Genomic DNA, 21,854 nt, shown 5'->3' with positions numbered 1-21,854 from the left:
AACTTGACATAGAGAACCCTTGACATAGAGAACACACACACCAAACACGATGAGCCGCGTGTGTGTGTCAGTGGATCCCAGAGGGTTCTGGGCAGTGCATCGGAACATGGAGCCGTTGAGCTCGGCTGGTACTCTCTCAAGCACCAGCTCCCTCCCATTATGGTCCTCTCTCCCGTCCAGCAAATTACCTCCCACCCTGGTCCAGGTGAACAGTGGCTCGGGGAACACCATATTCTGAAGAGTGCATGGGGAAAAGCATCCTTTGTAAATAATGTGTGTATGAGATTGGCTACACTACAGAAGGACTGCACATAATCACTGATGCACAAATCACCTTGCATCCCAAATAATTACTCTGTGATCAAGATTATCGATTATGTGCCTTGCCAGCTCATTTTACTCAAACTGATCCCATCAAACACGCTGAATGACTTTCACCAGTTAGCTGTATTCTATAGTCATAGAGCGCCACCTGTTGGTGAAATGTTATATTTTTGAAGAAGATTCGCTTTCAATGATTGTGATATGTGGTGGTCTTTCCTACTACAGTTGAATGCACTTATTGGTGCAAATAGCACTTCTCATGTACTCACCCCTGTGGAAGAGATCTGGAGGCCCTGAACTGTAATGCGGACAGTGTCTCCTACTTTAGCCTTACCAGGCGACATGGAGAGTTTGGGGCCCCTGGGAGCAGCTAAAGGGAAATAAAATATAAACAATCAATGTTTTATCTGTTCTAATCTTTAATATTTTAACAAAATTTTCACATTTACGTTTTGGTCATTTAGCAGACGCTCTTATCCGGAGCGACTTACAGTCGTTGTAGTCAGTAACAAATTACTTCTACTATTTTCTCCTTATTTGTCACAAACTATTTATAAAGAAATAAATGCAACACGTCATCTATACTGAACAAAAATATAAATGCATGATGCAACAATTTCAATGAGTTACAGTTCATATAAGGAAATAAATAAATTAGGCCCTAATCTATGGATTTCATGACTGGGCAAGGGCACAGCCATGGGTGGGCCTGGGAAGACATAGGCCCACCTACTTGGGAGACAGGCCCAGCAAATCTTTTTCCACACAAAAGGGCTTTTTTACAGACAGAAATACTCCTCAGTTTTATCAGCTGTCGGGGTGGCTGGTCTCAGACAATTCCGTAGGTGAAGAAGCCGGATGTCCTGGGCTGGCGTGGTTACACATGGTCTGTGGTTTTGAGGCTGGTTGGACGTACTGCCAAATTCTCTAAAATGACGTTGGAGGTGGCTTATGGTGGAGAAATTAACATTAAATTCTCTGACAACAGCTCTGGTGGACATTCTTGAAGTCAGCATGCCAATTGCGAGCACCCTCAAAACGTGAGACCTCTGTGGCATTATGTTGTGTGACAAAACTGCACATGTGGCCTTTCAAGGCCCCCAGCACAAGGTGCACCTGTGTAATGATCATGCTGTTTAATCAGCTTCTTTATATGCCACACCTTTCAGGTGGATGAATTATCTTGGCCAAGGAGAAATCCTCACTAACAGAGATGTAGACAAATTTGTGCACAACATTTGAGAGTTTTTAACATGTGCACATGGAAAATTGAGGATATTTTATCAGCTTATGATACATGTGACACTTTACATGTTGCGTTCATATTTTTGTTCAGTATATATTCTCTGTATAACGTGCACAAAGCTTTCAGCCTATGAGTCCATTTTGTGTATGAGCATGGCAGTCTTGGAATAGCTGTTTTTGATGATGAAAAATCTCCACTATATCTAGTAATCCACTCATACTTACTGATATGAGGTTTGCCATGAATTCATCATAAACTGATGCCCGTGGCTGTCCTGCATACAGAAAATAGTGTGTGCAGGTGTGTGTGTGTGTGTGTGCTTATGTGATTACATATGTAACGGTGTAAAAAAAATAGCTGATCTGCAGTGAGATTTCTAATGCGTTTCTAAGGAGAACTAATGGATGCTCTGAACAAATACTCCATTAAGGATCATCCTCATTACGTGAGTCACCACCTCAAAATAGTCGCTCGCTGCTGCTGGATCCTAAGCTAAAGCATATGAGTACTGTATACTCCTGTAGTTAGCTGATGCTTTGGGCTGGGAAGTGATTGTTTTCTGTCATTACTGAATGCATTACCTCTGAGTATGGTTGTGTGTGTGTATATATATATACATACATACAGTGGGGAGAACAAGTATTTGATACACTGCCGATTTTAGAGGTTTTCCTACTTACAAAGCATGTAGAGGTCTGTAATTTGTATCATAGGTACACTTCAACTGTGAGAGACTGAATCTAAAACAAAAATCCAGAAAATCATATTGTATGATTTTTTTTGTAATTCATTTGCATTTTATTGCATGACATAAGTATTTGATACATCAGAAAAGCAGAACTTACAATTTGGTACAGAAACCTTTGTTTGCAATTACAGAGATCATACGTTTCCTCTAGTTCTTGACCAGGTTTGCACACACTGCAGCAGCGATTTTGGCCCACTCCTCCATACAGACCTTCTCCAGATCCTTCAGGTTTCGGGGCTGTCGCTGGGCAATACGGACTTTCAGCTCCCTCCAAAGATGTTCTATTGGGTTCAGGTCTGGAGACTGGCTAGGCCACTCCAGGACCTTGAGATGCTTCTTACGGAGCCACTCCTTAGTTGCCCTGGCTGTGTGTTTCGGGTCATTGTCATGCTGGAAGACCCAGCCACGACCCATCTTCAATGGTCTTACTGAGGGAAGGAGGTTGTTGGCAAAGATCTCGCGATACATGGCCCCATCCATCCTCCCCTCAATACGGTGTAGTCGTCCTGTCCCCTTTGCAGAAAAGCATCCCCCAAAGAATGATGTTTCCACCTCCATGCTTCACTGTTGGGATGGTGTTCTTGGGGTTGTACTTTAGACCAAAAAGCTATTTTTATGTCTCATCAGACCACATGACCTTCTCCCATTCCTCCTCTGGATCATCCAGATGGTCATTGGCAAACTTCAGACGGGCCTAGACATGCGCTGGCTTGAGCAGGGGGACCTTGCGTACACTGCAAGATTTTAATCCATGACAGCGTAGTGTGTTACTAATGGTTTTCAATGAGACTGTGGTCCCAGCTCTCTTCAGGTCATTGACCAGGTCCTGCCGTGTAGTTCTGGGCTGATCCCTCACCTTCCTCATGATCATTGATGCCCCACAAGGTGAGATCTTGCATGGAGCCCCAGACCGAGGGTGATTGACCGTCATCTTGAACTTCTTCCATTTTCTAATAATTGCACCAACAGTTGTTGCCTTCTCACCAAGCTGCTTGTCTATTGTCCTGTAGGCCATCCCAGCCTTGTGCAGGTCTACAATTTTATCCCTGATGTCCTTACACCCTCTCTGGTCTTAGCCATTGTGGAGAGGTTGGAGTCTGTTTGATTGAGTGTGTGGACAGTTGTCTTTTATACAGGTAACGAGTTCGAACAGGTGTAGTTAATACAGGTAATGAGTGGAGAACAGGTCTGTGAGAGCCAGAATTCTTACTGGTTGGTAGGTGATCAAATATTTATGTCATGCAATAAAATGCAAATTAATTACTTAATCATACAATGTGATTTTCTGGACTTTTGTTTTAGATTCCGTCTCTCACAGTTGAAGTGTACCTATGATAAAAATTACAGACCTCTACATGCTTTGTAAGTAGGAAAACCTGCAAAATCGGCAGTGTATCAATACTTGTTCTCCCCACTGTGTGTGTGTGTGTGTGTGTGTGTGTGTATATATATTATTTATTTAACCTTTATTTATCTAGGCAAGTCAGTTTAAGAACAAATTCTTATTTACAATGACGGCCTACTGTCACGCCCTGACCTTAGTTATCTTTGTTTTCTTTATTATTTTGGTTAGGTCAGGGTGTGACAAGGATGGTATATGTGTTTTTTTCTTGTCTAGGGTTTTTGTACATTTATGGGGTTTTGGTATGTTTAGGTAAATGTAGGTCTATGGTGGCCTGAATTGGTTCCTAATCAGAGGCAGCTGTTTATCGCTGTCTCTGATTGGGGATCCTATTTAGGTTGCCATTTCCCATTTTGGTTTTGTGGGTTATTGTCTGTGTAGTTGCATGTCAGCACTTGTTATAATTAGCGTCACGTTCATTTTGTTTAGTGTTCTTCGTTTATTAAAGAATAATGTATTCATATCACGCTGCGCCTTGGTCTCCTCTATATGACTTGTCTGGGGTTTTGGTATGTTTAGGTAAATGTAGGTCTATGGTGGCCTGAATTGGTTCCTAATCAGAGGCAGCTGTTTATCGCTGTCTCTGATTGGGGATCCTATTTAGGTTGCCATTTCCCATTTTGGTTTTGTGGGTTATTGTCTGTGTAGTTGCATGTCAGCACTTGTTATAATTAGCGTCACGTTCATTTTGTTATTTTGTTTAGTGTTCTTCGTTTATTAAAGAAGAATGTATTCATATCACGCTGCGCCTTGGTCTCCTCTATATGACGAACGTGACACCTACCCCGGCCAAACCCTAACCCGGAAGGCGCTGGGCCAATTGTGCGCCGCCCTATGGGACTCCCAATCACTGCCGTTGTGATATAGCCTGGAATCGAATTGCGCCACTCGGGAGCCATAATCCCTCAATTCAGAGTTTTCAGACACCATGGACATTTTCCATGAATTCAGGAAATAATGTAATCCTATAGTGAATTTGGACTTTAACTAATATTTTGGAAATGTATTATTATGGAATATAAACCGGGTGGTTCGAGCCTGAATACTGAAAGCCATGGTATGCTACGGGTATGATTTAAACAAATATATACTTTTTACTGTTTCAATTATGTTGGTAACCAGTTTATAATAGCAATAGGGCGGGGGTTTGTGCTATATAGCCAATGTACCACTGCTAAGTGCTGTTCTTACGCGCAACGCGGAGTGCCTGGATACAGACCCTCGGGCCTTATTGCTTAAATATACCATGGCGTTGTTGAATATTTATTTCTGATTGGTTTGAAGGGCATTCAAGAGTGTGCATTATTTTCCTATTATGCACACTATATTTGCACGATAATTCAATGGCTATAGTTCATTCTTACATGTTCTATGTTTGAGCTGCTTTTGAAAGCAAAGTCATATTGAAAACATTGGTTTTGTTGAATTAGATTTTCATAATGGCAAGCTAGGACTGATGGTTTGATTTGTTAAACTCTCAAGTCTGTTTGGTTACCACGGCAACTACTGTAGCTGTCTAGTAAACGTGTAACGCTAGCTACTTCAGTGGATGTTGAACACATTTCTACCGGAAAATGAACACATTCTAGCTGCAAATTTATTCAATTATAGCCATGGTATATAAGGGATAATCAACTCTGGGCTCTATGTGTTCTCTGTAAAATAATGCAACTCCGTGCAAGGTCAGTCTACAGTCTTGGCCAAAAGTTTTGAGAATGACACAAATATTAATTTTCACAGTCTACTGCCTCAGTTTGTATGATGGCAATTTGCATATACTCCAGAATGTTATGAAGAGCGATCAGATGAATTGCAATTAATTGCAAAGTCTCTCTTTGCCATGCAAATGAACTGAATCCCCCCAAAACATTTCCACTGCATTTCAGCTCTGCCACAAAAGGACCAGCTGACATGTCTGTGATTCTCTCGTTAACACAGGTGTGAGTGTTGACGAGAACAAGGCTGGAGATCACTCTCATGCGGATTGAGTTTGATAACAGACTGGAAGCTTCAAATGGAGGGTGGTGCTTGGTATCATTGTTCTTCCTCTGTTAACCATGGTTACCTGCAAGGAAACACGTGCCGTCATCATTGCTTTGCACAGAAAGGGCTTCACAGGCAAGGATATTGCTGCCAGTAAGATTGCACCTAAATCAACCATTTATCAGTTCATCAAGAACTTCAAGGAGAGCGGTTCAATTATTGTGAAGAAGGCTTCAGGGTGCCAAAGAAAGTCCAGCAAGCGCCAGGATCATCTCCTAAAGTTGATTCAGCTGCGGGATTGGGGCACCACCAGTACAGAGCTTGCTCAGGAATGGCAGCAGGCAGGTGTGAGTGCATCTGCACGCACAGTGAGGCGAAGACTTTTGGAGGATGGCCTGGCGTCACGAATGGCAGCAAAGAAGCCACTTCTCTCCAGGAAAAACATCAGGGACAGACTGATATTCTGCAAAAGGTACAGGGAATGGACTGCTGAGGACTGGGGTAAAGTCATTTTCTCTGATGAATCGCTTTTCCGATTGTTTGGGGCATCTGGGGAAAAAAGCTTGTCCGGAGAAGACAAGGTGAGCGCTACCATCAGTCATGTGTCATGCCAACAGTAAAGCATCCTGAGGCCATTCATGTGTGGGGTTGTTTCTCAGCTCACTCACAATTTTGCCTAAGAACACAGTCATGAATAAAGAATGGTACCAACACATCCTCCGAAAGCAACTTCTCCCAACCATCCAGGAATAGTTTGGTGACGAACAATGCCTTTTCCAGAATGATGGAGCACCTTGCCATAAGGCAAGTGTGATAACTAAGTGGCTCGGGGAACAAAACATCAATATTTTGGGTCCATGGCCAGGAAACTCCCCAGACCTTAATCCCATTGAGAACTTGTGGTCAATCCTCAAGAGGCGGGTGGACAAACAAAACCCCACAAATTCGGACAAACTCCAAGCATTGATTATGCAAGAAAGGGCTGCCATCAGTCAGGATGCGGCCCAGAAGTTAATTGACAGCATGCCAGGGCGGATTGCAGAGGTCTTGAAAAAGAAGGGTCAACACTGCAAATATGGACTCTTTTCATCAACTTCATGTAATTGTCAATAAAAGCCTTTGACACTTATGAAATGCTTGTAATTATACTTCAGTATTCCATAGTAGCATCTGACAAAAATATCTAAAGACACTGAAGCAGCAAACTTTGGAAAATTAATATTTGTGTCATTCTCAAAACTTTTGGCCACGACTGTACATAATGTTTCTGTTTTCAAGGAGACATTAGTATTTGGTATCCAGCTGATTTTCATGGTCAAACCAGTTTGGGAGCCTGGTATCTGAGGAAGGTGGAAGGGCATGCTCTGGTCTGGTACCCACACAGAGTGACCTCAGCCTGCATGGGCATGGACAGAGCTGGATGCTTGACCTCGCAGCTGAACAGGGCGTCGTTGTCCAGTTGGGGGTTGAGGCTCCAGGTGAGCATGGCTCTGACCTCCATGGTGCCATCGCTGGAGACCTGCCGCCTGTGCTGGAAGTAGTAGAGTGGGTCTGTGCTCTGTACCCAGCGGGGGAACTCCCGGCTTACCACCGTCTCTGGGATCACCTCCGTGGTGGTGGGGCTGGGCTCAGACCCCTCCACACCGCCAGGCTCTCCCAGGGCCCCTGGTCCCTCCCCGGCCCCTCCTGTCTTCCCTGTCCCTCTGGTCCCAGGGGTGTCATGGTCCAGATGGGGGGGCTTCCCCTGGTCCTGGTCCAGCAGGGAGAGGGACTTCTTCAGCTTGGTGTCATCCAGATCTCTGCTGATCAGGGGCCTAGAGCCCCGTAGACCTGCCAGGCCCCTTCCCTGGGACTGGCCCCCACCACCCTCCATAATAGAGGGGAACACGTCGATCAGCTCGCTGTCACGCTTGAAGTACACCTGAGAGGGGAACAACATCGTAAGAGCCCGTAACAACCAAGAACACTAATAATTTCAACAGTGCAGTGAGTGTTCTTACTGCAAAATATATTCTAGTGGGACTACTTTTGAGTAGTTTGCATGTGGGTAACCGAGGAACTCAACTTTTCTTTTATATCGAGGCCATCAGTTGATTCTTGTAAAAATGTCAATTCTGAAAAAGCTTACCTGTACCTATGTTCGTCCTTTAAAACTGCAATCCTTTCGCGGGGTCCTGAAATTCATACTTTTAATAAAAACATTTAGCAAATACAACCATCAACTTTTTCCTCATTGCTCGTACTACATAAACTGAGATTCAATTAGACTTGTGCTATCCAGTATCCTTGGGAAGTCCCTACCCCATTGAAGTTGACATTTATGTGGTTAAGGTAAGAGTTTAGGTTATGGTTAGGTAAGGTTATGGTTATTGATAACTACTTAGGGAAGACATTCCAAATACTGTTCTGGTTCTTAATATACTTCAATTCTATTTATTTTGAAAGTGCTACAGTTGAAGTCGGAAGTTTACATACACCTTAGCCAAATACATTTAAACTCCGTTTTTCAGAATTATTTATTTCAGCTTTTATTTCTTTCATCACATTCCCAGTGGGTCAGAAGTGTACATACACTCAATTAGTATTTGGTAGCATTGCCTTTCAATTATTTAACTTGGGTCAAATGTTTCAGGTAGTCTTCCACAAGCTTCCCACAATAAGTTGGGTGAATTTTGGTTCATTCCTCCTGACAGAGCTGGTGTAACTGAGTCAGGTTTGTAGGCCTCCTTGCTCGCACACACTTTTTCAGTTCTGCCCACACATTTTCTATAGGATTAAGGTCAGGATTTGTGATGGCCACTCCAATACCTTGACTTTGTTGTCCTTAAGCCATTTTGCCACAACTTTGGAAGTATGCTTGGGATCATTGTCCATTTGGAAGACCCATTTCAAATAAAATCAAAGTTTATTTGTCACGTGCGCTGAATGCAACCTTACAGTGAAATGCTTACTTACAAGCTTTAACCAATAGTGCAAAAAAAAGTATTAGGTGAACAATAGGTAGGTAAAGAAATAAAACAACAGTAAAAAGACAGGCTATATACAGTAGCGAGGCTACATACATTGACACCGGTTAGGCCGGCTGATTTGCAACCAAGCTTTAACTTCCTGACTGATGTCTTGAGATGTTGCTTCAATATATCCACAATTTTCCTACCTAATGATGGCATCTATTTTGTGAAGTGCACCAGTCCCTCCTGCAGCAAAGCACCCCCACAACATGATGCTGCCACGCCTGTGCTTCACGGTTGGGATGTTGTTCTTCGGCTTGCAAGCCTCCCCCTTTTTCCTCCAAACATAACAATGGTCATTATGGCCAAACAATTCTATTTTTGTTTCATCAGACCAGGGGACATTTCTCCAAAAAGTACGGTCTTTGTCCCCATGTGCAGTTGCAAACCGTAGTCTGGCTTTTTTATGGCGGTTTTGGAGCAGTGGCTTCTTCCTTGCTGAGCGGCCTTTCAGGTCGATATAGGACTCAAATTATTTCAATAAGCCTATCGGAAGCTTCTAAAGCCATGACATCATTTTCTGGAATTTTCCAAGCTGTTTAAAGGCACAGTCAACTTAGTGTATGTAAACTTCTGACCCACTGGAATTGTGATGCAGTGAATAATAAGTGAAATAATCTGTCTGTAAACAATTGTTGGAAAAATGACTTGTGTCATGCACACAGTATTTGTCCTAACCGACTAGGCAAAACTTAGTTGGAAATCTGTGGAGTGGTAGAAAAACAAGTTTTAATGACTCCAACCTAAGTGTATGTAAACGTCCGAATTCAACTGTAGTTAGAATATTGAAATCAGTCCTCCTTGTTCTTGGGTATTACTGAGAATATCTTTCCGTAGGCTTGTTCCTCCAAATAAGATGATAAAGAATCTTATCTAAGTCCTTTACAATTTTAGGGGGTAAGTCAAGTGATAGAGACATAAACCAACCTGGATAAACCGACCTGGATAACCATCAGCTTTGGGCAATAAAACCTGACCATATTATGAAATATCTCTCAGTAACCAGAGTTTCAATTTCTTTTGTTTACTCAATAATTGGGTTCAAGTTTAAATTACTCCTTTACTCCTTTAAATAACTCCTTTGTTTTTCATCATTGCATATAACAATTCCAAGATAAGGTAACTTATCTTTAACTGGGATACCATATACTTCCTGTAAAACACAGTCTTTGAGTGGAAATAAGACTGACTAATTGATATATGTTTTCAAGTCTGAAACCAATAACAACTCTTCAATACAGGAAACTGCTTTAGAAAACTAATTCCGGTCTCTCAAAAATATGGTGATTAATCATCCACTTGACAGTTTAAATTCCTGCTGAAATACCTTAAACTCCTTTTCTTGATATGAAGAGCCATAATTTGAGTAACCAATAAAAATACAAATTGACTAATTGGCCAGCCCTGCCTAATGCCACGCCCAATATCAAATCTTTGGGATGGTCCAGTGAGCTAATTTCACAGATCTAGTACAACTACTGTATAAAGTTTGGACTACTTATTTTTTTTAAAGTCACTAAACCAAACCCAATAAAAAGATTGCTTTGAACATAAACTCATATGCTACAGTGTCAAAAGCTTTATAAAAATCAACAAACATGCGAAAACTGTCAAGAATGAGGTCATAAGTCAATCATGTCTAAGATCAAACTGAGGTTATTTCTAATGTGTCAGCCATTCATAAAACCATATTGTTCTTCATCAATTGTATGATGTAAGCCTTGTTTCAACCTCTTAGCAAATACATTGGCAAATAACTTTCCATTATTCAACAGGCTAATACTTATTAGGTTTGGGAATCAAACTAATTACACTGTGCTTTAAGGAAGCCGGTCACTCCCCTTTTTCTTGGAACATAGCACGAATGAAATCAATCAATCAATCATTGAATGTTTTATAGAACTTGCTTGTTAAACCATACTTTCCAGGGGATCTATAGTCCTTAAGGCTTTAAAATTCAATATTATCTAAATTTTTATAACTCATCACAAATATCCCTGAAATCATGATCTATCTTCTGAGCAGTGTTTTGCTACATTGTCTAAGAAAGAATCCATATTGGAAGTTGACTGGGCTGATGTATAAATATTCTGATCAAACTTGGCAACAAACTGAGAGATTTCTTTTGGATTTTCATTGGGAGAATTATTGATCATTCATTTACATATGGAAGACATTTCACCTGCCATTTTTCAAAATTAATTCAATATTTTGCATTTCTCTCCCTCTTCCATCCATTTTTGTCTTGATCTTACAAACCCCCACCTGGTCCTTTTCCTTGTAGATACAGTAACTGCATTTGCAGTGATGATAGCTCCAGTAATTCCTGATTAGTTAGATCATTTTTGTTGTATAATCCATTATTCCCTTGATGTTATATTCTTTCTCTCTCTTGTCACAAGTAATTTCTTTCCCCATTGAAAAAGCCAAAACCCTTATCAAATTTCATCAGTTCCCAGTAACTTCCAAACGTATTCATAACACACGCACGGTTCTAATATTTATCAAATACAATTGTATTAGTCACATTCGCCCAATACAACAGGTGTAGTAGAAATGCTTACTTACGAGCCCCCAACAAACAATGCAGTTTCAAAAAAATACAGATAAGAATAAGAGATAAAAGTAACAAGCAATTAAAGAGCAGCAGTAAAATAGCAATAGTGAGACTATATACAGGGGAGTACCGATACCGAGTCAGTGTGCGGGGGTACAGGTTAGTTGAGGTAGAGTTATTAAAGTGACTACGCATAGATGACAACAGAAAGTAGCAGTGGTGTAAAGACTGGGTGAGAGTGGGTGGAGCACTGCAAATAGTCTGGGTAGCCATTTGACTAGATGTTCAGGAGTCTTATGGCTTGGGGGTAGAAGCTGTTTAGAAGCTTCTTGGACCTACACTTAGCGCTCCGGTACCGCTTGCCGTGCGGTAGCAGAGAGAACAGTCTATGACTAGGATTGCTGGAGTCTTTGACAATTATAGGGCCTTCCTCTGACACCGCCTGGTATAGAGGTCCTGGCTGGCAGGAAGCTTGGCCCCAGTGATGTACTGGGCTGTTCGCACTACCCTCTGTAGTGCCTTGCGGTCGGAGGCCGAGAAGTTGCCATACCAAGCAGTGATCTGAGGACCCATGACAAATATTTTCAGTCTCCTGAGGGGGAATCGGTATTGTACTGCCCTCTTCATGACTGTCTTGGTGTGCTTGGACCATGTTAGTTTGTTGGTGATGTGGACACCAAGGAATATTAAGCTCTCAACCTGCTTCACTGCAGCCCCGTCAAGGAGAATGGGGGAGTGCTCGGTCCTCATTTTCCTGTAGTCCACAATCATCTCCTTTGTCTTGATCACATTGAAGGTGAGGTTGTTGTCCTGGCACCACACGGGCCAGGTCTCTGACCTCCTCCCTATAGGCTGTCTCATCATTGTCGGTGATCAGGCCTAACACTGTTGTGTCATCTGCAAATTTAATGATGGCGTTGGAGTCGTGCCTGGCCATGCAGTCATGAGTGAACAGGGAGTACAGGATGGTGGTCTGCTTGAAACATGTTGGTATTACAGACTCGGACAGGGAGTACACGTCCTGGTAATCCGTCTGGCCCCGCGGCCTTGTGAATATTGACCTGTTTAAACTTCTTATGGCTGCAATCTCGTTACGGGAGCGATTTGACAATAGCCAGTCAAAGTGTATTTTCAAAACATTTAACATTCCTCAAACATACATGTATCTCATACCATTTTAAAGCTATTCCCGTTGTTAATCCCACCAGTGTCTCATTTCAAATATGCTTTACAGCAAAAGCACCACAAACGATTATGTTAGGTCACCACATAGCCACAGAAAAACACAGCCATTTTTTTCAGTGAAAGAGAGGAGTTTCAAAAAGCAGAAAATATCAAATTAATCACTAACTTTTGATGATCTTCATCAGATGACACTAATAGGACTTCATGTTACACAATACATGTATGTTTTGTTTGATAAAGTTCATATTTATCAAAATGAGTTTACATTGGCACGTTACATTCACTAGTTCCAAAAACATCCAGTGATTTTGCATAGCCACATCATTCAACAGAAATACTCGTCATAAATGTAGATGATAATACAAGTTATACACATGGAATTATAGCTATACCTCTCCTTAATGCAACCGCTGTGTCTGATTTCAAAAAACTTTACGGAATAAGCCAGCCATGCAATAATCTGAGATGGCGCCCAGAAACATTTGTCGCAATAGCCGCCATTTTGACGTCAACATAAATAAGAAATTACATGATAAATATTCCCTTACCTTGATGATCTACATCAGAAAGCACTCCAGGAATCCACAGGTTCACAATGTTTGTTTTGTTCGAAAATGTCTGTTATTTATGTCCAAATACCTTCTTTTGTTAGCGTGTTTGGTATACATATCCAAACGCTCATACTGGTCAGCGATCTATTAGTCAAAAACTTCAAAAAGTTATATTACCGGTCGAAGAAACATTTCAAACTAAGTACAGAATCAATCATTAGGGTGTTTTTAACATATAGCTTCAATAAAGTTCCAACCGGAGTACTCCTTCGTGAACAATGGAACGCAAGTGACTACCATGAGGAATAAGCATGATCAGAAAATGGCTGACTACCAGACACCTGACTGATTCTGCTATCATTCACTCCCACAACACCATAGAAGTCTCATTATAATTTCTATTGATGGTTGACATCTAGTGGAACCCCTAGGCGGTGCAACATCATTAATATCTCAAGGGGATTTCATTGGGGACTCTGGTGAATACATACAAAGCTCAGATTTTTCATTTCCTGTTTTGATTTCAACTCAGGGTTTTGCCTGCCATATGAGTTCTGTTATACTCACAGACATCATTCAAACAGTTTTAGAAACTTTAGAGTGTTTTCTATCCAATACTACTAATGATATGCATATCATATATTAGCAACTGAGACTGAGGAGCAGGCCATTTACTTTAGGCACCTTATTCATCCAAGCTACTCAATACTACTCCCCAGCCATAAGAAGTTTTAAAGGTCTTACTCACATTGGCTGCGGAGAGGGTGATCACACAGTCTTCTGGAACAGCTGGTGTTCTCATTCATGTTTCAGTGGTATTTGTCGCGAAGTGAGCATATAAGTAGTTTAGCTCGCCTGGTAGGCTCGTGTCACTGGGCAGCTCTCGGCTGTGCTTCCCTTTGTACTGGGTAATGGTTTGCAAACTCTGCCACATCCAACGAGCGTCAGAGCCGGTGTAGTACGACTTGATCTTAATCCTGTATTGACGCTTTGCCTGTTTAATGGTTCATTGGAGGGCATAGCGGGATTCCCTATAAGCTTCCGGGTTAGAGTCGCGTTCCTTGAAAGCAGCAGCTCTAGCCTTTAGCTCAGTGCGGATGCTGCCTGTAATCAATGGCTTCTGGTTGGGGTATGTACCTACAGTCACTGTGGGGACAACGTCATTGATACACTTGTTGATGAAGCAAATGACTGATGTTGCGTACTTCTCAATGCCATCGGAGGAATCCCGGAACATATTCTAGTCTGTGCTAGCAAAACAGTCCTGTAGCTCAGCATCTGCTTCTGACCACTTTTTATTGATCGGGTCACTGGTGCTTCCTGCTTTAATTTTTGCTTGTAAGCAGGAGTCAGGCAGATAGAATAATTGTCAGATTTGCCAAATGGAGGGCGAGGGAGGGCTTGTATGCGTCTCTGTGTGCGGAGTATAGGTGGGCCAGAGTTATTTTTCCTCTGGTTGCACATTTAACATGTTGATAGAAATTTGGTAAAACAGAATTAAGTTTCCCTGCAATAAAAGTCCCCGGCTACTAGGAGTGCTGCATCTGGGTGAGTGTTTTCTTGTTTGCTTATAAGGAATACAGCTCATTCAACGTTGTCTTAGTGCCAGCCTCTGACTGTGGTGGTATTTAAACAGCTATGAAGAATACAGAAAAACTCTCTTGGTAGGTAGTGTGGTCTACAGCTTATCATGAGATACTCTACCCCAGGCGAGCAATAGCTCTAGACCTCCTTAGATATCATGCACCAGCTGTTGTTTACAAAAGTACATAGACTGATGCCCCTTGTCTTACCAGACGCCGCTGTTCTATCCTGCCGGTACATTGTATAACCACCCAGCTGTATTTTGATATTGTTGTCGTTCAGCCACGACTCCGTGAAGCATAAGATGTCATTTGGTTTAATGTCCCGTTGGTAGTTTAATCTTCTGAGTAACTCGTCAATTTTATTCTCCAAAGATTGCACGTTTGCTAGCATAATGGAGGGAAGTGGGGTTTTATTCAATCACCTACGAATAGTCAGAAGACAGCCCGACCATTGATCTCTCGTTCTCCACCTTCTCTTCACGCAGATCACAGGGATCGGGGCCTGTTCCAGAGGAAGCAGTATATCCTTTGCGTCGGGCTCGTCAGAGTCATGAAAGGAAAAAAAGGTCCTTGGTGAGTAATCGCAGTCCTGATGTCTAGAGTTATTTTCGGTCATAAGAGACGGTAGCGGCAACATTCTGAACAAAATCAGTTTGAAGAAATGTTACAAACTAACAAAAAAACACAATTTGCCGGGGGCAAGTAAAACGTCGGCCTTATTCTCCGGCGCCATCTGGGGAAGTAAATACTCTGAAGCAGCAGTTACACAACACTGAAAACGCAAGTTGCAAAGCTGCAACAACCTTCCGCTCGGCCTCCGGGACTGTTGGTCTGCAAATGTCCTTCACCTTTGCTTTGATGTTCTCTTTTTGCGATTCCATAAATTTGAAGATTCCATCTCTGACTGTACCGGTCAGTCTCGTTAACCTTTGACTCTATTTCTGTGAATTTCTTCTCCTGCTTTGCAACCTGTTTTCAGTGTTGCGTACTGCTGCTTTAGAGTATTTACTTCCTCAGCATGGTAATCAATCGCTTTCTTCAGGTTAACGATGATGACAGCGTTCTTTTTCAAAGTCCATGATGTCATCTGCATTCTATTTGATGTTAGCCGTGAGGATGCAGACGATAATGTCCTGTAGCTGGCTCATTGATGGTTCACTTCTCTGCCTCTTTGGAAGTTGCTCCTTGTTTGTTGTATTCGGGTATGAATCACATTCACCCCCCTTTTCTACACTACAACCATATGAATGAGTTTTAGCAATGCCTTTTTCTCCTTGAAAGTCGCAGCATCCATTATCTCAGCGACAGTTTGGTTATGTCCTGACTCCATGCTGCTAGCTGAAACTTTTCGATAACTATAGTAGCTAACTTGTTCGTTGGAAATCATCAAAATATTTAAATGACTTGATTAATTCAATTTTTCGAAATAGCTACACTGTATGGCTATATATATTTATTGAGTTTAGCAACTGCAGCCTACATTTATAAACTTTGTGTGAGAACCCTAAAATTGTTCCTTGGCTAGACATTTTGTAAGGGACAAACATAGTGTAACGACCCTGGATTTATAAGAGCGCATATCGACTCTGCCACTTGAGCATGTTTTTGTGGCACAGTCGAGAGCGCGCTGGACTTCGGGCTAGAAGGTGCTCCCAGCTGTTTCATTACAATAGGTACAGGTAACTGTTTTCAGAATTTACATTTTTACAAGAATTGACTGATGGTGGCTCAATGTTGTTGCTAGCAAATCGCGGTACCAGTTATCAAAACTCAACACCGCCTCGATATAAGAAGAGAACGTAGTTGAGCGTTCCTCAGCTAGCATGTGGCCAAACTCACCATAGGGTCTGGCTTTCCTCCCATGACGATGCAGATTAGAGTGAAGTTCTGGGCCTCGTAGCGATTGAAGGGGGCCGGGCAGTCTGCTGCCACTACAGAGATGGATTTAGGAGGCACTATGGAGGAAAAGAAGGAGCCTGGGACTAAAACGACAAAAACCATCCACAAATAGGCAAAGTTTGTCTAGTATTTTCAGATACCACCCCCCAGTTTTTCCCGAAGGGCAACTTTTAAAAAAACTAAACCAAAACATGTTTTTCATGTCTGTACTTGATGACAGAAAGTCGTCTTCTGTGCATTTCCTATATCTCAACAGTAGAGGGAGGCAGGTGATAAAAATGCTGCTAGTGGTGGTAATGAAAACGGCTAAAACACAAAATAATCGTGGATGCAGGAGAAAGGCTACAAAACCTTCCATCCACAAAATCCTATCCAATACCACATGATCATATCTATATAACACAAATTCTCTTGAATTGTACCCATGACAGTGAGCACAATGGTGCCTGAGGCTAAGACCACCCTGTCTCTAGAGGCCTTGTCGTAGATCCCCACATGGCACTCATATGGTCCATCATCTTCCATCTGCACCTCAGGAAGCCTGGCAACACAACAGCAAACGCAGGAAGATAGGGGTTTTACAGCACTTTTCCATACACTCAAAGACTTTATAAGATCAAATAAAAAAGGCAAGATAAGCCTACACTTGCAAGTGAAAACACTGACCAATGCTCTTTTTCTTGAGGCTGCAGACTACTGGTCAAGCTTACCGGACAGTTGATTGGTAGACCAGGTCTTCTCGTCTGCGGAAGTCCTCCATATGGGAGAAGTTGCTGTTGTACATGGCATCGTAGGTGAAGATCTTCTGCTTGGCACTGCCACCCTCTGTCACCTAGAAAGTGAAAGAATACATCACACACCCTGGGCATGTCAATAATAAACAAGCTTTCTATACAAAACGATCAATATGCACACAGTTATTATTTTCCCATTCATGAAGCCCAGAGAGCTTTGAAGCATCTTCTTTTATCAGTTTAGTTAGTTGTTACAAGATGTGAATTTCACAGTGTGGAGTTAATGGGAATTTGAAGTGAATTTTCACAAGGAGCTTATTATAATAATGTAACAAACCTTATCAAACCTAGTAGCTCTTCAGAAGTCAGATAGCTTGCTATGTACTGTATCTAATGCTCTGTCTCTTCTGAACAAAGCTTTGACGCATGTGTCAGCGTTTTTAATTGAATTGTCAATGGAAAACGGTAGATAACAATGTCGGTCTAGTCAAAAGCGTCTCATGTAAGTAAACACACGATATGTGCTGTTGCAAACAACCATACGGTTCATTCGGGGACATCGAGGCAACCCTACTCACCCGAAACCACACAATCTCTCGCAGGTTGCCATCTGTCCTGAAATTGCACTTGAGTGTCACCGTGTCTCCAATGACAATGGGAGGGAGGGACTCAAGAGTGACGGTTAAATAGCCTGTGGTTCAAAGACGACAAGTAAAATATCTGTTACACACATTTCCACACACATTTCTCCCCACAATGTGTAGTCCACTCCCTTCTATGAAACCCATAGCATAGACCAGCGCAAAACATGCTATAGGCATTCATTAGACATAGAATAGAACAACTTTATGATTCCTGATGGCAAAATCAAAGATTGTTACAATACTTCTGAAATGACCATAGCTCCCTCTCTCTGTAACATTGGGAATCAAACCTTACCGGCTAGCTGTAATGGATTATTAATTGTGCATTATCAAGGTTATGTGGCCAAAGCATAATCTGTTTTGTCTCATGAGGGCAATTACAGGTTGGGATAGCAATATAATGTGCACACTTTTTTCCCCCTTTACTTTAATGATTCATTATTGGCTTGTTCATTCATTAATTGCAGTGCTGATTTTACACACATTTTCAGAAATGTGTATTCACATGGTATTAAAATGTTTATCTTATCCGTCCACTGTGTCTGCATTGTGACCACATTTCATGGTCCCTCCCTGTATGCAAATGATTTCACAGCTATTCTTTCAAAATATGATTTATTTGAAGACATATTGGCATAAATCAATGGTAACACCTGTCAATGATTTTATAGGACGGGATAATGATGAGTTAAATGGTTTCACTGTCCGATCTGTCTACACTTGTAAGATATCCAGAGGTGGTCAGGAAGATCTAATCACAATAAGATCATAATGCGTCTCTTAATCATCTACACCTGTCTAAAAATGTTGGCACAATCAGAATGTGGACAAGAGCAGGACAAAGGATGCATGTTAAAACCAGTGGCACCACTAGTGCATGTTGATGGTACTCTTTTTTTCTCCCATTGGTGTGGTCTTAGTGTGTGCTAAGTGCTGTGGCTCTGTCGGGGTAAAAAGGTCAGAATGATGAATTAAAAGCCAACCTGTCTCCTAAACAAGTCAAGAGAGGATATAGTGCTTAGAAGCACTAATCTCTATCTCTACCCTGCACAGGCATCTGAGGCCACAGAAACCTAGTAGCAACCTCATTCTCTGAGAATATATACACTGTAATGAATGATATGTTTTCATTTGCACTTTCATAAGCGCATTCTGTGGCAGAAAGAATCACAACTAGCTTTACATTAAGTAAATATTGTGAGCGTTGTAGGTTGCGTTTAGACAGGCAGCACAATTCTGATACTTTTTTTCACTAATTGGTCTTTTGACCAATCAGATAATCTCTGAAAAAAGAGCTGATGTGAAAAGATCTGATGTGATTGGTCAAAAGACCAAATAGGCTGCTTTTATACAGGGAGCCAAATTCAGATTTTTTTTTTAATCCCACTAATTGGTCCTTTTCACATCAGATATTTTTCAAAATTGATCTGGTTGGTCAAAAGACTAATTAGTGAAAATAATATCACAATTGGTGCTGCCTGTGTAAACGTAGCCACGGTGTTATATAATAATGCCAGTGTAGCATTCCAGCCCCTCCCTCCCACCTTGGCCTCTACACCCTGACATCATGGTGGATTATTTTTCACCATGTTTTTCCCGCTAATCCCCCAGCTTTTCATCTACAGACCCAGCCATTCGGCACATCGCTCTGCCGTCCTGCTCCAGATACTACATGGATGGGAGGAGAGGGCTGGAGGGTCTTGTGCTACATACTCACATTAAAAACATAAAAAATAAACAGCTGCTCCTTGGAGCAAAGAGAGCTGACACTCAACTCTGTAAGCGTGAGTCCTGTAGGTGAAGGCAAATATTTTTTTCATGATGTCCGTCGACATTTCCTAAAGCGGCCATTCCACTAAGAATCTACAATCCAAATCAGGGTCATGTTTGATTATATGGTGATCGGAGAATTAGAGCTTGGCATTGTTGTGAGTCTTGATTCTTCTGAAAATGGGCTCACTCAAGGCATAATGTGGTTGAACCCAACAAGCATTAACTCAGCTACTGGCAATGGGAAGGGAGGGGTGAATAAAGAACAGACAGAAAGGCAGCAAGGAGATGACTATCTCTCTCTTTCTCTCTCCCACTCACAGACCAAGTTGATCTCACGAGCCACTGGAGGTGGAGTGCCATTCGTCTGGCAAGCAAGACTAAAGACCCAGTGCCAGACACACACACACACACAAAGATGCTTGAAATAGTACATATCCTCAGTGGTGTTTTTGTTGCTGGCATTGTGTTAGGGCCTAGAGCCTTGGGGCAGTGGAATTTAATCATTTTAGAGGACAGATTACCTGTAAAATGGGTCAGCCAAACAAACAGCCTTTATCCCTCAGATAATCAATCAAAAAAATCTAGATTGAGTAACTAGGATTGTGACATCATAGCCTCACTGGCAGCAGGCAATGTTTGTTTACATCAAACATGTATTAATATGAGCACTCAATGTACAGACACTGAAGCAAATCTCCTCAAAAACAAAGATCTTCAACTAATCCTTTTGGATGGCTGTCAATGCCTTGACACTGTTTGCAGTCAATCTAGGCTACTGTGTAATGAGTTTCAAACATGTAATCAAAGAACATCTACACCCTATAATCATTGGAAAGTTAATTCTGCAGGGTTGAGAGCTATAGCCTATCACATAAGTATGTGTCTGTCCTGCATGTGTGTGTGTGTGTGTGTGTGTATGTATATATATATATATATATATATATATATACTGAACAAAAATATAAATGCAACATGCAACAATTTCAAAGATTTCACATGACTGGGCAGGGGTCCAGCCATGGGTGGGTTTTGGAGGGTATAGGCTCACCCACCTGGCAGCCAGGCCCAGCCAATCAACAACAAAAAATTGACAACAGAGGGGCTTTATTACAGAAAGAAATACTCCTCAGCACCCCCGCCAGACGCCCCCCCCCCCCTTCAGATAGGAAACCGGATGTGGAGACCTGAGCTGGCGTGGTTACATGTGGTCTGCGGTTGTGAGGCTGGTTGGAAGTAATGCCAAATTCTCTAAAACAGAGGCAGCTTATGATACAGAAAATTAACATTACATTATCTGGCAACAGCTCTGGTGGACATTCCTGCAGTCACCACGCTCCCTCAACTTAAGACATCTGTGGCATTGTGTTGTGTGACAAAACTGACCAATTTAAAGTGGCCTTTTATTGTCGACAGCACAATTGTAATGAGCTTGCTGTTTAATCAGCTTCTTGATATGCCACATCTGTCAGGTGGATGGATTATCTTGACAAAGGGAGAAATGCTCACTAACAGGGGGATGTAAACAAATTTGTGCATAACATTTGAGAGAAATAAAGCTTTTTCTGTGTATGGAACATTTCTGGGATTTTTTATTTCAGTTAATGAAACATGGCACCAGCACATTACATGTTGCGTTTTATATTTTTGTTCAGAGTATATATATGTATGTGTATCTACATATGTACTGTATGTGAGTATATATATTTAGGTTAAATATTCTACCGCATTGAGCTTTAAATAAAAACGTTTTAGCTAATAAGAACAAAATGCTCCTTATAGTATAAAAAACAGACTTACCAACTGCTAAATCCAAAATATATACGATGAGACATTGAGAAAATGCACAACTCATCTTCCCCGTTAGTGTGTGAGGTCAAGTTTACATTCCATCTACTTTTAGGCGAAAAATCACCGATAATGTGTCATCCACCGTGTCTGCGGCACGGGGTCGGGTGCCCTTTCGGAACGCTTCATTCTGCACCGGAACGCAGACCTACTTTTCTGTTTCTATCAAGCGAGCAGTGAGAAAAATATGTCCTCTTCCCGTTATTAACTCCTGAATAGTCAGAGGATTAAAAAAAAAGGAACAGATTTGAATGAACTCTCTCAACACACGCCACACGCTTAATAAGAGCGCGCACACAAGAACAGATAGGATTTGGCGCGCCTATCAGGACACAGACAGTTGCCTCATGTTAGTGCTATGAAATA

General features: G+C 41.7%; 1 protein-coding gene and 1 long non-coding RNA gene across 3 annotated transcripts in view; one reads left to right on the top strand and one right to left on the bottom strand.

Annotated features, from left to right (window-relative positions):
• Nucleotides 1–21,854, bottom strand: part of LOC109907864 (immunoglobulin superfamily member 21) — a 22,588-nt gene extending 734 nt beyond the window's left edge. Inside the window, exons 1-8 of one of the 2 annotated variants that reach the window (XM_020506113.2) lie at nt 21,441–21,854; nt 17,805–17,917; nt 17,203–17,324; nt 16,915–17,033; nt 16,433–16,548; nt 7,084–7,624; nt 594–694; nt 42–234 (exon numbers count right to left, since the gene is read on the bottom strand). In XM_020506113.2, coding sequence (XP_020361702.1) covers nt 42–234; nt 594–694; nt 7,084–7,624; nt 16,433–16,548; nt 16,915–17,033; nt 17,203–17,324; nt 17,805–17,917; nt 21,441–21,495 — 1,360 coding nt within the window. In that variant the 5' untranslated portion in view covers nt 21,496–21,854. The remainder of the gene's footprint in view (nt 1–41; nt 235–593; nt 695–7,083; nt 7,625–16,432; nt 16,549–16,914; nt 17,034–17,202; nt 17,325–17,804; nt 17,918–21,440) is intronic. The other variant, XM_020506114.2, reaches the window with a different exon arrangement.
• On the top strand, nt 4,542–21,450 carry LOC116354420 (uncharacterized). Its single transcript, XR_004203661.1, has 3 exons — nt 4,542–4,788; nt 15,079–15,166; nt 19,964–21,450. It is a non-coding gene; the product is annotated as an uncharacterized LOC116354420 (long non-coding RNA).

Source organism: Oncorhynchus kisutch, linkage group LG17 (assembly GCF_002021735.2).
Source record: "Oncorhynchus kisutch isolate 150728-3 linkage group LG17, Okis_V2, whole genome shotgun sequence".
In the NCBI taxonomy this organism is placed as follows: Eukaryota; Metazoa; Chordata; class Actinopteri; order Salmoniformes; family Salmonidae; genus Oncorhynchus; species Oncorhynchus kisutch.
Note: the sequence above shows the minus strand (reverse complement) of the source record. Positions and strands in the feature narration are given on the sequence as shown.